Source organism: Trichosurus vulpecula, chromosome 6 (assembly GCF_011100635.1).
Source record: "Trichosurus vulpecula isolate mTriVul1 chromosome 6, mTriVul1.pri, whole genome shotgun sequence".
Taxonomy (NCBI): domain Eukaryota; kingdom Metazoa; phylum Chordata; class Mammalia; order Diprotodontia; family Phalangeridae; genus Trichosurus; species Trichosurus vulpecula.
Genome location: NC_050578.1, coordinates 82,058,148 through 82,075,471, shown reverse-complemented (window position 1 = coordinate 82,075,471; position 17,324 = coordinate 82,058,148). Strand labels below are relative to the sequence as shown.

Here is a 17,324-nt window from a genome sequence, read left to right as displayed (position 1 = left end):
CTTTGTAAGCCTTAAAGGGTTACATAAATATTTATTCTTCTTCCTCCTCTTCCTCTTCCTCCTCTTCTTCCTGTTCCTCCTCCTCTTCTTCCTCTTCCTCCTCCTCCTCCTCTTCCTTCTCCTCCTCCTCTACCATCTCCTCCTCCTTCTGCAAACACCACCACCACTACAGCAGAAACAATGCTAGATTTGGAGTGAGAAAGCCTGGTGTCACACCCTGGCCCCGTAATCTGCAATCTTTTTGACCCTGAGCAGGCTCTCTAGCTCTCAGTTCCTTTATCTATAAATGGAGGAAGTTGGACCAGTTGACCGCTAAGGTCCATTTTGATTTGAAATCCATGATCCTGATCAGAAACTTGCCACTGGTTTAAGAGGCTGTTGGGACTTTTGACATCTCAAGAATGGGGGGAAAATGGTCAGAGTATGGCATGCTCAGACAATACAGAGACAGAGGGAAAAGAAAAAGGAGAGCACCATGGAGTTCCAAACCCAATGGTCTTTCTGTTAACCCATATAGTTAATTAGTGGCAGGATGTACATGATACAGCTGGGAGCTCAGTGGATAGAGTACTAGGCCTAGAGTCAGGATAGACCTGAGTTCAAAGCCAGCCTCAGGCCCTTCCTAGTTTTGTGACCCGGGGCAAATAATTTAACCTTGTTTGCCTCTCTTTCCTCATCTATAAAATGAGCTGGAGAAGGAAATGGCAAGAAATCTTTGCCAAGAAAATCCCAAATGAGAACATGAAAAGTTGGACACAACTGAAATGACAGAGCATTATGTATACAGTGAACTATTTCTCATAAACCACACTGTGGTAGTAGGAGTCCATCCTTCTTTTGGCTAATAATCTTGTTGTAATTGCTGAAGAAGTGACCCATATCTTATTATTCCCTCTTCTTCCTACTTTAAGCACATCATTTCTGTGGATGTTCTCCACTGGTTTCATTGATTGACACCAGATAAGATAGCTTTAGGGTCACCCAGATCCAAGTATTTATGTTTTCAGTTAGTCTAGGTATCTATTTTCTTTGCATGGCCTCATAATTGGAATCTTCCCTGTCTCCCCCTTTCCCAACTGATAACATTGCAACCTCATGCAAATAAAAGGATCTTAAGACAGTTCTTATAAACATGCTAAAGCATTGGAGGGGAAGATGAGATTGTTGAACACAGGTCCTTGTTAGGGAAGCAAAGATAAGTGTAATTTAAAAAATACTTTTAATACTTCTTTTCACTGGTGATCTCTTGGTTAAGTGGATAGGGAACAAACCCAGAAATAACAGGCCCTGATTCCTAATTCTTCTGATGACTCATTGGAGATCTCAGTTTGCTTTGTCTAGTATTTATCTCATTCAAGAAACATTTATTAATTTTAATATTGATTGATAAATTATTAGTTTAGAAACAGTGTGGCCCAGTGGATTGAAAGCTGACTTGGATTCAGGGAAGAACTCATTTAAGGTCCCACCTTTGACACATACTGACTTTGTGGCCTGGGCCAAGTCTTTAAGACTGGAAGATAGAGAAAAGGTGCAATCAGCTCCCCTATACTAATGACATCCCAGGTCTGATAAAACAAATAACGAACGTTTGTTGAATGGACGGATGTCTCTAAATCATCTGGAGGAAATTCATTATATAAAAGATATATTTATTATTATTTGGAATTTTGTGAAGCAAGGACTCAAATGATACCTTATGAAGAGCTAAATCAGGTTCAGAGCATAGCAAGTGTGCCTTTGAGGCAGGAAAACTGGATCAGGAATAAGGGAACTTGGATTCCAACCCAACCTTGGTCACAAAATCTTGGGCAAATCACTTAACTTCAAGTATAATCCTACTCGTCCATAAAATGTGGGTGTTAGACTAGATAAATACCATGATAGGCCCCTTCCATCTATGGGCTTATGCTTTTCTGCCCTTTCTATTAATCTTATGTAGGATTTCAGAGACTGACCATCAGCAATCCACCGTCACTGGGGAATGGATAGTGGTTTCATTCTTGCCTGAACTCCACAGTGGAGTTAAAATCCAATATTAAGAAAGACTAGAAATTCAGGCTGTAGGACTTAGAGAAAGGTCCTTAATTTATCTATTTTTTAATATGGAAAATTGGAATAATATTATCTGTCTCTATCTCACCAAGAGATGCTGCATGGTATTGTAGATTGAGGGTTGGCTTTGGAATCAAAAAGATGTGCTTGCCTTTGAGACATACTGGCTGTGATAAGTGGATTGAAGTCCACTTAAATTTTCAGCACCCAAGGAAACTTGCTAAGACAACAGTGATGATGATTATGATGATAATGATAATGATGCTAACATTTTGTACCAGGCACTGTGCTAAGCGCTTTATAAGCATCTCATTTATTTGATTCTCACAACAACCTTGCATGGTAAGTGATATTGTTACCCCTCTCTTATAGACGAGGAAATTGAGGCAAATAGAAGTTAAGTGATTTACCCAGGATCACACAGTTAGTTCTTTGTATTTCTGGGCTTAGCATGATGTCTGGCACATATTAATCATTTAGTGAATGTTTGTTGATGGATTGATCTCCACTGGGGAAAAGGCTGTTCTATATGTATGAAATCGTAGGTCCAGACTCATTTCCCTCCTCCCTATTCCCCCCAAAATATTCCACAGAGAGTTCATAACGAATGTATAAGAAAAAGAATGGTTGTAAAGTCACCTCCAAATACATTGAAAATAACCAAAATGGGGGGGCAGCTAGGTGGCACCAGCCCTGGAGTCAGGAGGACCTGAGTTCAAATCTGTCCTCAGACACTTGACACTTACTAGCTGTGTGACCTGGGGCAAGTCACTTAACCCCAATTGATTTGCCTTCCCCGCTCCAAATAAACAAACAAACAAAAAAGAGAAAATAACCAAAATGGTTTAATGGGACTCATTTTCCTTGCCACCTCTTTGCTTGGTTCTTTATTGGAACTGGAATTTACTTTTAAAGACTGTGGCATCCTTGGATGCAGGTGACTACTGTGCCTTCAAGTAAGTAGGAAAAGAGGAACAAAAAGAGGAACAAGAGGTGTTCTTGACCCCCATTTTATGAAATCAGCAACAACTTGCGATAGAATGCCAATTCTGCCAACAGGGGAAGGCACTCCTTCCAAGGAGGGTCTACATGTTCCCAAGGACAGATTCTCCGGTCCCTTTCTCTGTGCTTCTCTCACAATTTTTGGAATTATTTCCTTTGGGAGGCTCAGTTGTCTAGACTGGGCTGACTAAATGGCATTTCTGGGAGTATACAACAGTGGGTAGGACATTAGACTTGAAGTCAGGAAACCTGGTTTCAAATCCAATCTTAGATACTTCTTGGCTATATGACCTTGGGCAGGTCACTATTTCTCCCAGCCTCATCTGTAAAATGATGGGGTTGGGTTCATTAGTCTCTTCAAGGTCTCTCCCAATTCTAAATCCATAATCCTATAACTCTGACTATGCTTCCTTTCTAGGACCTGTAGCTGATTTTTGACATTTAGTTATTAATTCTTTAGCCTCTGAGGGTCAAATTCTCCTTTCTGTGTAGGGGGCAGCGTCTAAATCTCTTTCTTGCTTTCTTCCAGAGACAATGGTTTTGACTATCTGGAGTTCCGTTTGTGGATTGGTCTGTGGTCCGCCTTCCTGTGTCTCATCTTGGTGGCCACGGATGCCAGCTTCTTAGTCCAGTATTTTACTCGCTTCACTGAAGAGGGCTTCTCCTCTCTGATCAGCTTCATTTTCATCTATGATGCATTCAAGAAGATGATCAAGCTGGCGGATTACTATCCTATCAACTCCCACTTCAAAGTGGACTACATCACTCATTTTTCTTGTGCCTGTGTACCTCCAGACTCAGGTAAGGATGTGCCCCTCAGGTTGTACCTACTCTGATTCCGGTTAGTAGGGACAGTGACAAATGGCTGTGATGAGTAGGCTGATTCTCGGAAAAGTATGGTGTGTCCCCCTCCTCCCTCCAGAAATTATACTTCTGAAATTTCCAAACACCAGGTCAAGTACTAATGCCAAAAATTCACCCAGATATTTTGTTAAATTGGGAAACTGTAGCTGAAGCCTGGGAATATCAGGCAGTTAGTAGGCATCTGTTAAGCACCTACTATGTGCCAGACACTGTGCCGAGCTCTGGGAATACAAAGACGGAGAGGTCAGTCATTACTCTCAGGTTGCTCACAGAAAAGACAACATGCAGACAAATATGTACCAAAAGGTGAGATTCGGGATGCATAGAAGAAAATTAGCAGAGGAAGGGTAGGTACTCTCCACTACTCTTCCCACTAGATTACGTTGCCTCTGGAAAGTCAGAGTATATATAGTAATAAGGGGACCAACATCTCTCCAAGTCATTATAATAACTCATATACAATCTAAAAAATTCTCATAAAATCTAGGAGAAATAGAATTTTGTTTGGGAGTCAGGAGAATTGGGTTTGGATCCCAATCTGGCATTCACTGTGTGACCTTATCCTCTAGACCTCACTTTCTTCATCTGTAAGATGAGAGAGTTAGACTACTGTTCTTTTCCCCTCATTTTCTTCAAATAATCGCCATGTAGAATGAAATCGATGGCCTCTGCCATGCTGGTAGCCCTCTTCTGGGTGCTCTGCAATTGTCTTTCCCAAAATATGGCACCCAGAATTAAACATAGTACTCCAGATGTGTTCTAGTCAGAATAGAATAGAGTGGAACTATCGCCTCATTATCCCTACCTCTAGCATGCCAATATATTGAGTTTACAATCCATTAAGACTGCTAGATCTTTTTCAGATAAACTGCTCTCTAACCACTCATCCCCTATCTCATATAAACAAAATTAATTTTTAAGCCCAAAGCAGTTTATTCTTGTTTAATTTCATCTTCTTAGATTCAGCCAGAGTTTTTAGCTGTCCAAGATGTTTTTAAATCCTGATTACAATCCAAGTTGTTGTCTCGTTCTTTGTGTCATCCACAGATTTGATACGCATTCCATGTATGCCTTTGCAGAATCCATTACTAAAAATGTTAAAAAGCAGAGGGCCAAGCCCAGATCTCTGGGGGACTAGAGATCAGCCAAGTTTACATGGAATCCTTAATGATGACCCTTTGGGTCTGGCCATTCAACCGAGTCCAATTTAGTCCCCATCTCTCCATTTTTTTCTCTAAGAATAGCATGAGATACTTTATAAAAAATTTAGTTAAAATCTAGGTAAACTAGATCTGTGACATCCCCTGGACCAATTGGTTTAGTAATGTTGTCAAAGGAGGAGATAATGTTAGTGACTTCGACTTGACCATTCCAGCTTTTGGCAATATTTGCTTCCTTTTCTCAATATAGATTAGTTCTTGGAGGTGTTGTGGTAATTGTCCTCTGCCCAAGAAAACCCAGAAGAAAAATAAATTTTTTTCATGTGTAAAACAAAATGGAGAGAGGGTCTGCCTCAGCACTCCCTAGGGAGAACTGTGGTTTCAGAACACAATGGCCAGCAGGGTCCTTTAGCTCAAAGTCTAATAGGAATCTGCCAATGCTGAGATCCATGTCAGCTTTCTCAGTAGGTGTAAATGAACTCACATTGATATTTACTAAAAGAACTGCAAATCCAGCATACTTACAAAGCCACCTTGATATTTCCATCTCTCATCCATCACACTAGAATAAAAAAGGTCAGGGGGCATCTAGGTGGCGCAGGGAGTAGAGCACCAGCCCTGGAGTCAGGAGTTCAAATACAACCTCAGACACTTGACACACTTACTAGCTGTGTGACCTTGGGCAAGTCATTTAACCCCAATTGCCTTGCCTTCCCCCCTCCAAAAATAAAAATAAATATGAAAAAAATTAAACAAAAAAGAAAAAAAGGTCAGGCTGGTGTCAGTCACATACCTAGGTGGCCTTAGCTAAACTTGAATTCCTTTGTTTTATTATTTGGATGGAGACAGAAAGAGGGAAAACAATTAAAATGATAATAAAAGCACTTTCAGGTTTGCAAGGTGCTATATATCATTTGATCCTCTCCACAGCCCTGGGAGGTGGGTGCTGTGGTTGTTATCCCCATTTTTCAAATGAGGAAGCTGAAGCTGACAAAAGTTAAGTGACTTTCCCAGAGTCATACAACTAGTAAATATCTGAGGGAACATTTGAACTCAGATCTTCTTGTTTCGAAGTCCTGTACTCTATGTACTACACCACCTAACTAAAGCTCTATCTATAGTATATGGAATAAATGTGAAAATAAAGCAAAACCTTCGCATTTGTCCTTTACTTCTGAGAAGTATCTGATCCTTGTTTACCTGAGAACATGATATTGAGTGAGGAACGGATTTTATGCTTGAATTACAGGTGCTAACTTAATCTGGTTTTAGCTGCCTCATTCTGCTGTGAAAGTCAGAAGCTTTGTCTGACTAAGTTTTGAAAGGTTCTTGGCCACATACAGTCCTGTGCACCAGAATGCTGCATCGGGATGGAACCACGAAGCTTAAGTGATTGAATTAATGACATTGCACCTTCTCTCCCAAGATGTGGCTGTTTAACTGACACAGCCCTCTGTGCATCATGGCCTACCTTTCAGTACTGACTTTCTGAGCTCAAGTGGAGAAAGGAGCTGATAGAAAAGGGCTCCCTTTTGGACTTTTGATCCCCTCTCTTCTCCTATCTATGTTGGTTGGCAAGATTGGTCCATTGGTATTATGGAGAACAAAATCATTTGTAGAACAGAAAACAACCCAGCAAATGAACTTTGGCCATTTTCATGAGTACCTCAAAAGGTTAATGATTCCCTTAGCTAACTTACCCCTATAGAGCTGGCTCTGAAACCTTAATATTTCTTGATAGGACATTGAAATATTACCTTGGAAGGATAACACAGTCAACATTACATCCAGAACATTCTAAAAAAAACAACAAAAGTCTGGTTTCTCATCACAATACACCCTCTGAGTTAAATAATTCAATCAATGAGTCCATAATATTTAAATTGGCTAATGCATGTTTTTTAGCACCAGGAAAGTATGTAATAGTGCACTGGTAACTTCCCAGATGGAGGTCACTATCCTGCAGACTGGGAGATGATGTTACAGGCATGGAAATGGGGAAAATACAGAAATCGAAACGGGTGAAACCTTAGGAAGGGCAGCTCCTCTTCCACATCATTGAATACTTCCTCAGCATAAAATGTTCATACAAAGCCTCATCTCTCATTGATGGGTGACGTTCTTCTCTCTGCAGTATAGCCTTATGCATAGAATGCTAGGTTTCTGAAATAATAGAATTCTACATCCCCAGGACTCAGTGATGGTAAAAAGAGGCCTTTTTAAGGAAACGAGAAAAAGCAGCTTTCTCTGAAGAGAGAAGGTGTGAATGTGTTTCATTTAAGATGCAGATCCCTGCTTAGGGGATATGGAAGCTCTCAGTACCTTTGGCAATTCTCTAATATTCAAGGCTAAGCCAGACTTCATGGTATTCCATATCATCAGTCATAAAATTAATAATAGAAATCAGGAGCAATTGGGTGGTACAAGGGATAGAGAGCTAGGCCTGGAGTCAGAAAGGCCTGAGTTTAAATTCAGCCTCAGACACTTACTAGCTTAATCTGGGTGCATCACTTTACCCTATTTGCCTCAGTTTCCTTGGGATGATAATAGCACCTGCCTCCAAGAGTTATTGTGGGGATCAAATGAAATATTTGTAAAGCACTTAGTCTAGTGCACAGCACATAGTAAACACTATATAAATGTTAGCTATTATTGTTATTATTATAATTATTATTAGTAGTAGTAGAAGTAGTAGGAGTGGTAGTTACCATAGATGAACCAAAGGGAGAATCAAATAGAAATAGCAAAACAAAATTTCCCTGTCTTAGACTGAGATGCAATGGATAACCTTTTCTTCTGTGTAATTTCCTCCTATTACTGTTCTCTCCTTTTCCCCATAGACTTTTTTTTTAAAGATGGTAGCAGGATGGAAATATTATCTGTGATTATTACAGATAATCAGATATATGCCATCCATCTTGGCCGGTCTGAGGCAGAAATCCCAAGAAGATTTGGGGTGGTTGCTTAGTTTTAGGAATTAGTATTTAGTAAGGTCTATTTTGGACAGCTAGGTGGCAAAATTGATAGAGTGCAGAGCCTGGAGTCAGGAAGACCTGAGTTCAAATTGGACATCAAACACTTAGTAGCTGTGTGACCCTGGGCAAGTCACTTAAGTCTGTTTGCCTCAGTTTCCTCATCTGTAAAATAAGTTGGAAAAGGAAATGGCAAACCACTCTGGTGCCTTTGCCAAGAAAACCCCAAAATGGGGTCACAAAGAGTCAGACATGACTGAAATGACATCATCATCAACAACGAAATTGTGTGTTTTTGTTCATTTGTTTCTGATATTCTTTGGGCATTTCACGCTATTTCACAGGTGGAACAACTGCCCTCCCCTTTCCCCACTCCTTGGATTATTTTTTTGTTATGGGATTAGGGACTAAATCTGTGATTTTATTAGTACAGAAAATTTCTAGGTGAGGAAGCTCCCTTGACCCGTACAGCTTGGCTCCTTCCTTGCACTCAGTCTTACAGAGTTGCCTAGTTGAGATCTGTCAATCTCAAATAGAAATAGGAGCTACCAAAAGGTACATCGTGATTTAGAAAACCACACACTAACATTATCTATATTCTACTGTATTTTTATTCATTTTGTTAAATATTTCCCAATTCTGTTTTAACCTGTTTCCTGCTACACTTGGGAATGTGGACTGCCTCAATGTACCCGGGGCTACCTGCCTAGATCATGGAGTGATTTGCCCAGGGTCACACAGAGAAGAAGGACTTAAACCCAGATCTTCCTCATTTTGAGGCCAGCTCTTTACTTATGAAGTCATGCTGCCTTTCTAAACAGTACACAACACAAATATTAATCCCTGTGTGTTGCAGTTATTGAGTGGATAAATCAATTCCAAATCACTATTTTTCTCCATTTGCCCCAAATACTATCTATCTAGTAAATATTTATTGACAGGAAAAATGGGATGAGAGATTCTAATTATATTATCACAGGACTATTTTGTCTTTGATGTTTATTTAACTCAATCATGGACAGAGAATGCTACATCTCTTTCGGCAGAGAGGAGCTAGGTCCAGAATTGAGTGACAATTATGTTTCAAGCTAAGAATCCTGCCTTCAGCAACCAGCTGTTGCTTGTCTATATCACTTACCCTGTGGTGCCCAACCATCTGTCTCTTGGGGCGTTGGACAGACCTCCATTGATCACTGATGCCAGGCTGTGAGAAGCCATAGAAGGACCCTGTCATTGACACTTCTTCTGTAAGGAATGTATTCTGTTCTATATACCAGCCCTGAACCGTATACCATCTATATGCTATATACCATCTACAAACTATATACCATCATCTTTCCTAGCCCCTAGAGACATTTATGTGGCTCTCTTCTGCTTTCTCGCTTCTCTATGTAAACAAAAATCAAATCCAGTTTAAGAAATGATGAAGGGTGAAGGGCAAGAGCTCATTAATACATTTCTCTATTCTTAATATCTTCCATCCCCACATGTCCTTAAGACTAACTGAAATGACACATAGAAAGAGCAGGAAGTAAAAAGGGGGACTGATGCAAAGGTCCTATGAAAACTCCCTGGAACTAAGCACCAGGAACAAAGTATTCCCAGGGAGAGTGGAATCCAAAATCCCCCACCTCCCAGATCAGATAGATCCTGTTGGTTCTCTAGTTTAAGAACTGTGTCAGGTAAAGGTGAGGACAGAAAGAAGATTTCTGGAATTCTCTTTGTTCTCATTCATTCCAGAGTGCTTTTTAAAAAATTGTTTTATATATAATATATATATATACATATATTAATTTTAGTTTACAACATTCAGTTCCACAGGTTTTTGTGTTCCAAAATTTCTCTCCCTCCCTCTCCTCCCTCCTCCTCCCCCCACCCAAGACAGCATGTAATTCAATGTAGGTTCTATATTTCCCTTCACATTGAAGTTATTCACATAATAGTCCAGTTGTAAAGAAGAATTATAACCAATAGAATGAATCATGAGAATGGAGAAACAAAATCAAAAAGAAGGAAAAAAAAGAGAGCAAATAGTTTGCCTCCATCTGTATTCAGACTCCACAATTCTTTCTCTGGATGTACATAGGTTTTTCCATCATGAGTCTTTTGGGGCTGCTTTGAACCTTGTATTGATGAGAGGAGTCAAGTCTATCAAAGTTAGTCCTTACAGATACTGTGTGTCTGTAATCGTGTATAATGATCTCCTGGTTCTGCTCCCCTCACTCAGCATCAGTTCATATAAGTCATTCCGGGTTGTAATGAAGTCCATCTGTTCCTCATTTGTTATAGCACAATAGTATTCCATTACATTCATATACCACAACTTGTTTGGCCATTCCCCAGTTGATGGGCATCCCCTTGATTTCCAGTTCTTTGCCACCACAAAAAGAGCTACTATAAATGTTTTTGTACATACGTGTCCCTTTCCCACTTGTCTGATCTCTTTGGGATATAGCCCTAGAGGTGGTATTGCTGGGTCAAAGGGTATGCACATCTTATAGCCCTTTGGACATAGTTCCAAATTACTTTGCAGAATGGCTGAATCTGTTCACAACTCTACCAACAATGAAACAATGTTCCAATTTTCCCACATCCTCTCTAGTGTTTATCATTTTCCTGTTTTGTCATGTTAGCCAATCTGACAGGAGAGATGTGGTACCTCTGAGTTGTTTTGATTTGCATTTCTCTAATCAATAGTGATTTAGGGCATTTTTTCATATGCCTATAGATATCTTTAATTTCTTCCTCTGAAAACTGCCTGTTCATATCTGTTGACCATTTCTCAATTGGGGAATGGCTTATATTCCTATAAATTTGGTTAAGTTCCCTGTACATTTTAGATATGAGGCCTTTATCGGAGATACTAGTTGTAACCATTTTTTCCCCAATTTTCTGCTTCCCTCCTAATCTTTCTTGCATTGGCTTTGTTTATACAAAAACTTTTCAATTTAACATCATCAAAATTATCCATTTTGCATTTTGTAACACTCTTTATCTCTTCTTGGGTCATGAATTCTACCCTTTCCCATAAATCTGACAGGTAAACTATTCCTTGGTCTCCTAAATTACTTTTAATATCAATCTTTATTCCTAAATCATAAGCCCATTTTGACTTTATTTTGGTATATGGTGTAAGATATTGGTCTATGCCCAGTTTCTGCCATACCGTTTTCCAATTTTCCCAGCAGTTTTTGTGAAATAGCGAGTTCTTAACCCAGAAGCTGGACTCTGGATTTATCAAAGAGTAGATTGCTATAGTCATTGACTATTCTGTCTTGTGTACCTAATCTATTCCACTGATCCACCACTCTGTTTCTTAGCTAGTACCAAATAGTTTTGATGACTGCTGCTTTATAATACAGATTAATATCTTGTATGGCTAGGCCACCTTCCCTAGCCTTTCTTTTCATTAATTCCCTTGATATTCTGGAGCTTTGGTTCTTGCAGATGAATTTTGTTATTATTTTATCTAGTTCTGTAAAATAATTTTTTGGTAATTTGATTGGGATGGCACTGAATCAGTAAATTAATTTAGGCAAAGTTGTCATTTTTATTATGTTAGCTTGGCCTAACCACGAGCAACTGATGTTTTTCCATCTATTTAGATCTGACTTTATTTGTGTGAAAAGTGTTTCATAATTATGTTCATATAGGCCCTGGGTTTGTCTTTGCAGATAGACACCCAAATATTTTATAGTGTCTACAGTAACTTTAAATGGAATTTCTCTTTCTATCTCTTGCTGTTGGGCTTTGTTAATAATGTATAGAAATGCCAAGAATTTATGTGGGTTTATTTTATATCCTGCAACTTTGCTAAAGTTGTTTATTATTTCAAGTAGTTTTTTACTTGATTCTCTAGGATTCTCTAAGTAAATCATCATATCATCTGCAAAGAGTGATAATTTAGTTTTTTCTTTGCCTATTCTAATTTCCTTTAATGTCTTTTTCTTCTCTTATTGCTAAAGCTGACATTTCTAGTACCAAATTGAATAATAGGGGTGATAATGGATTTAGAGCTGGAAGGAACCTTAAAGGTCACCAAGACCTATGCCTCATTTTACAGTTGAGGAAATTGAGGTACAGAGAGACACAAGTGATTTCTCCAAGGTCACACTGTTGTTAAGTGTCTGAGGTGGAATTTGAACCCAAAGCTTTTGACTTCAGAGCGGTTAAATGAGATTATGTATATGAAATCCTTTGCAAACTTAACTCCATAAATGCTACTCTTTGTTGTGAGTTTTGTTGTTTCTCCAACCAGATAAAAGGGGAAGTTGGAAAAGTTAGAACAACCTAAATTTGAAAGTGAATAATTGTTGTGGACAGGACATTATAATCTAAATGGAAACTGAATTATGGAGCCATCAGGAAAATATGCAGATTTATGATAGCAGCTCCAAATTGCCCAACATTTTAAGGTTTGCACATCCCCTCCCTCATGCAGTAGTAGTAGAGTAGCAAATCAAAGGAACCAAGTTCAAATCCCAGCTCTGCTGCTTGCTGTGTGATAATGGGGAAGTCACTTCCACCCTTCTGGGCCTCCATTTCCTTAGCTATTAGAATGAGTGGGTTAGACTAGATAATCTTCTAGACTAAATAATATCTGTGCTCCTGTGAGGTAGGTGGTACAAAGTAGTTTTATCCCCATTTCACAGATGAGGAAATTGAGACCCACAGAAGGAGAAGAAATTTATTTCTAAATCAAAAGTATGATATAGCAGCCCAAAACGCTAATATCAGCTTAAGTTACATTGAGAGGCAGTGTCTGGCCTTGGGAAGTGATAATTCTGCTATTCCTTACCCTACTCAGACCATATCTCTATTGCATTTATTTTTGGTTGCCATATTGTGGGAAGAACGTTGTTTAAAGTGGAGCATGTCCAGTGAAGGACACCCAGGAAGACCTTGGGATCATAGCATTTGAAAATCTGCTGAAGGAAATGGAGAAAAGCAGCCTCAAGAGGGACCTACTTACTGTAGTTAAGAGTACTAGAAGGACTGTGTATATGTAGCAAAGTGGGGAGGGGAAGGAGGTGAGGAGAAAAGAGTTGTTCTAATGGTCCCAGAGGGTATAATTATAAGCCCTGGGTGTTGTTGTTGGGCCTGGAGTCAAGCAAAAAGCTTCTTAACAATCACAGCTATTCAGGACTGCCTCAGGAGGTGACTGGTTACCCCTCATTAGACACTGAGAACAAAGGTTGGATAACCACTTGTGAGTTGTGTTGCAGAGAGGATTGTTGTTTAGATATAGATGAGACCAGATGGCCTCTGAGGACCTGGGCAATTCTTGGATTACATCATAATACGTAGGGTCTTCTGCTATTGTCTTCCAGGTTCTGTGTGTGTGTGTGTTTGTGTGTGTGTGTGTGTGTGTGTATGTGATTGACAGACACAGAGACAATGATAGAGAAGTAGAGACAGGAGATAGAAGAGGGAAAGAGGAAGGGAGAAAGACAGACAGACAGACAGAGAGAGAGAGGCAGAGAGAGACAGAGAGATAGAGACAGAGGGAGACAAAGAAAGGGAGAGAGACAGACAGACAGCCAGACAGCTGGAGAGAATGTTTATATTTCGTCTGGACCCCCAACACAATGAAATGATGACTCTACCTTCTTACTTAAATTGCTACCATTTTTTTTTCTAAAAAGAATTATCATAGAAGAACATAGCAGCAAAAGATGTTCAAAAACTGATCTGCCTGAGAAAATAAATTTAAAGAAACTTAATTGGATTGTAAACTGCCCCTTTATTTTGTTGCAGTTGGAGAAACCTAATTACAAAATCAAAACCAAACCAAACAAAATACTCTGCCTCTTCATTTTGTTACACATTAAATTATAATTTCCATTTGTTTTTCTGGTGTTTATGGTTTCAAATCTCCTCTTGTCTTGCAGCTAACATGTCAGCTTCTGATGATACGACCTTCACCCCCATGGGGTTAGCCACGCCTTCTTCTACTGTTATGGTGAGTGACAAATGGTCTTGATATTGGATACCGCCATTGCTATGTTTGAGGTGTGGACACGTCACTCACTTCAGGGTACTCCTGATATCACCACAAACAAAATAGGATCTAGTCCGAGAGGACTTTCTTTTACCTCTTAGTTTTTTTTTTGAACGGGGTAAATATTGACTCCCAACAATGTTTTCCAGAGATCTGCTTTCCATGACTCACTCATCCTGTGAATGATGACCTTAGGATTTTTTCACATGGCAGTAGGTCTGACGTTGAGTGTGTGAGTGCATTGGGGCTGACTCTCCTTTGCAATCATAGTTCAGAACTCAGTTTTGAATAGAATCCTTGGGAGGATGGTGGTAGCAGAGTGGTGGTCAGGAAGGACCAGTGACTCTGTCACAAGACATTCTTTCTTGTAACCAAGGAGCAAAAAGGGACCCGAACCAAGACTTTACAAAAAGACTGCTTTGCATGCATGGAAGGTCTCACACTGGAAGAAGACTTTTGTTTTAGAGTGAAAGACTCGGGGTAGCAGAAAACTCTGTTTCAGACTTCCAATTGTGTCCCTTCTACACAAAATATGACCTATCACCACATCAGCAGCTCCCCAGGCTTCATGGTAGCAACACTCAGGATATCTTAGATTGACCCAGTGCCCATCTTTTAGGACTCCAAAACACCACAGTGACATTATGTAATGAATGCCCACAATAACCCTCTGAAAGACTGGTTAATTTTGACATGATCATTCCTTTCTTCCCCTTCCACTGACTTTTGTCTTTCTTTGTCTTTCTTCTATGTATATAATTGAGGGAGGAAGTAAGAGGAGGGAAGGGCAATGACCAACTGTAGAAACAGTCTATAAGTCAAGTATAAGAAATGATGAGCTCAATGATCTTAGAAAAACATGGAAGGACTTCCATGAAATAACAAAGAGCAAAATGAGCAGAACCAAGAGAACATTGTATACAATAACAACAACATTGTTTTAAGAATGACGTTGAACGACTAAGTAATTTTGACTATTATAAATACCCAAATTAAATCACCGAACATTTAAGTGCTTACTATGTGCCAGGCACTGTGCTAAGCATTGGGGGTACAATGAAAAGCAAAAAAGTGATCCCTTTTTTCTAGGAACTCACGATCAAATTACGCAAACAAGTATATACAAATAAGATATATATGGGCAGCTAGGTGGCCCCACAGTGCATAGAGTGGTGGACCAGGAGTCAGGAAGATCTGAGTTCAAATGTAGCCTCTGACACTTGCCAGCTGTGTGACTCTGGGCAAATCACTTAATCTGTTTGCCTCAGATTCCTCATCTGTAAAGTGGGGATAATTACAGCACCTATCTCCCAGTGTTGTTGTGAGAATCAGATGAGATGATAATTATAAAATGCTTACATAGTAAGGACTATATAAATGTTAGTGGTTATTATTATTATCATTATTTCATATGTAGATGTGATAAGTGGGAGATCAACAACAGTGGAAAGGCATTTGCATTAAGGAGAATCGAGAAAGGCTTCAGGCAGAAGGTGGGATTTTGGGTGAGACTTGAAGGAGACCAGGGAAGCTAGAAGATGGATAATCCATCTTAATGTTAGTTCCTTCTCTCTTTTGAGTATTTCCTCTTCATCTTGTATGTAGCTTCTTTGTATGTGTTTGCATGTTGTCTATCTCATTAGACTGAGTTCCTCAAAAGCAAGGATTGTCTTTTTACCTTTCTTTGTATCCCCCAGTGCTTAGCACAATGCCTGGTACATTTTGCTGTTTGTTGTTCAGTTGTTTTTCAATTGTATCACACTCTCTGTGACCCCATTTGGGGTTTTCTTGGCAGAGATACTGGCATGGTTTGCCATTTCCTTCTCCAGCTCATTTGACAGATGAGGAAACTGAGGCAAACAGGATTAAGTGACTTGCCCAGGGTCACACAGCTCTCTCTGAGGCCAGATTTGAACTCACAAAGATGAATCTTCCTGACTCCAGGTCCACCACCACTATGTAGGTCTACCACCTACGTAGTAGATACTTATTAAACATTTATTGACTGACTGACTGAGATAAGGAAGAAGCAAATTCCAGACATGGGGGATAGCCAGTGAAAATTCATCTAGTCCGGAGATAGAGTGTCTTGTGGAGGAACAGAAAAGAGGAGCCATGTAATTTGATCCTTAACCATCTGGTGAAACCTCTTCCTGAAGCCCACTCTCCTGTTTGGTGGGTCCTTAGCTGGGAACACCATTTCTTGAGGGAATCCAACCATAATCACTTCAGCCCTAGCTTGATTTTTGCTCTGAGCATCTACACCTCTTCCTCCCAAGCTGTCCTCCTCTGGTCCCCCTTTCCCTTGCTCTCCTGATTCTCTTTGTGCATTTATGTGTTATCTTCCCCCAGGAGACTGCAAGTTCCTTGAGGGCAGTGATTGTCATATTTCCTTGTATCCATATCCTTAGCACTTAGGGCAATGCCTGGTTCATAGGAAGCACTTACTAAAGATTTTATCATCCTTAGAACTGTAAAGGACTTCGGAGATTTGATGTAGTGCAATAACCTTATTTTACTGATAAGAAAACTGAAACCTACAGAGGGTGAAGTGCCTTGTCTGAGATGAATGGAATCTTCTAGAACCAAGAATAGAGTCCAAGTCCCCTGTCTTCTCAAAGAAGAGAGAAAGAAGAAGGGAAAAGAAGAAATCCTTAAATTCAATTAAATTTTAAAATTAAACAAAAAATGTAGATGATACCATGCTTGAAATATTGAGTAAGGGTTGGAAGGAGAAATGAAAAGAGATAGACCAACCTGACTGGAAGTTACAGGGTTCCCTAATTTTGGTTAAAAAAAAAAACTCTCTGGGCTTTTGGATTTTTTTCTTTCAACCACTATCCTCTCTGCCCTGCTAACCCGCAACCCAGGGTTCTTCCTGCCACCTTCCCTTATCACAAAATCATACTGACTGAATTCACGAAAAGTTTCTGCTTTCTGACCTCTCCTGGATCCTGCAGCATAGCAGTCATTTATGAGTCTCTTATTGACTACAACTTTTCCCACCATGGTTATTCTTTTTTTCCCCAAGTCTCCATCTTCCCATATTCTTTCCTGACTCTCAGAGTGACCTCACCAGTCGTTTTACTGAGAAGACTATGACTGATTGTTATGAACTTCATCCACTCCCCTCTTCTTTTCCTCTAAACTCTCGATATCCTCACCCGTCTTCCCTTCCTTCCCTCCAGATTCAGAGGAAGGTGTGGCCCTTACTAGGTTTGACCCCTCTACCTTGTACCCTCAACCCTTTCTTCTTCCATCTCCTCCATA

At 39.7% G+C, this 17,324-nt stretch overlaps 1 protein-coding gene across 1 annotated transcript in view; it reads left to right on the top strand.

Annotated features, from left to right (window-relative positions):
- Positions 1-17,324, top strand: part of SLC4A4 (solute carrier family 4 member 4) — a gene marked incomplete in the record, with an annotated part of 320,448 nt that overhangs the window by 238,847 nt on the left and 64,277 nt on the right. Inside the window, 2 exon segments of the mRNA XM_036762520.1 lie at positions 3,587-3,858; positions 13,945-14,015. Coding sequence (XP_036618415.1) covers positions 3,587-3,858; positions 13,945-14,015 — 343 coding nt within the window.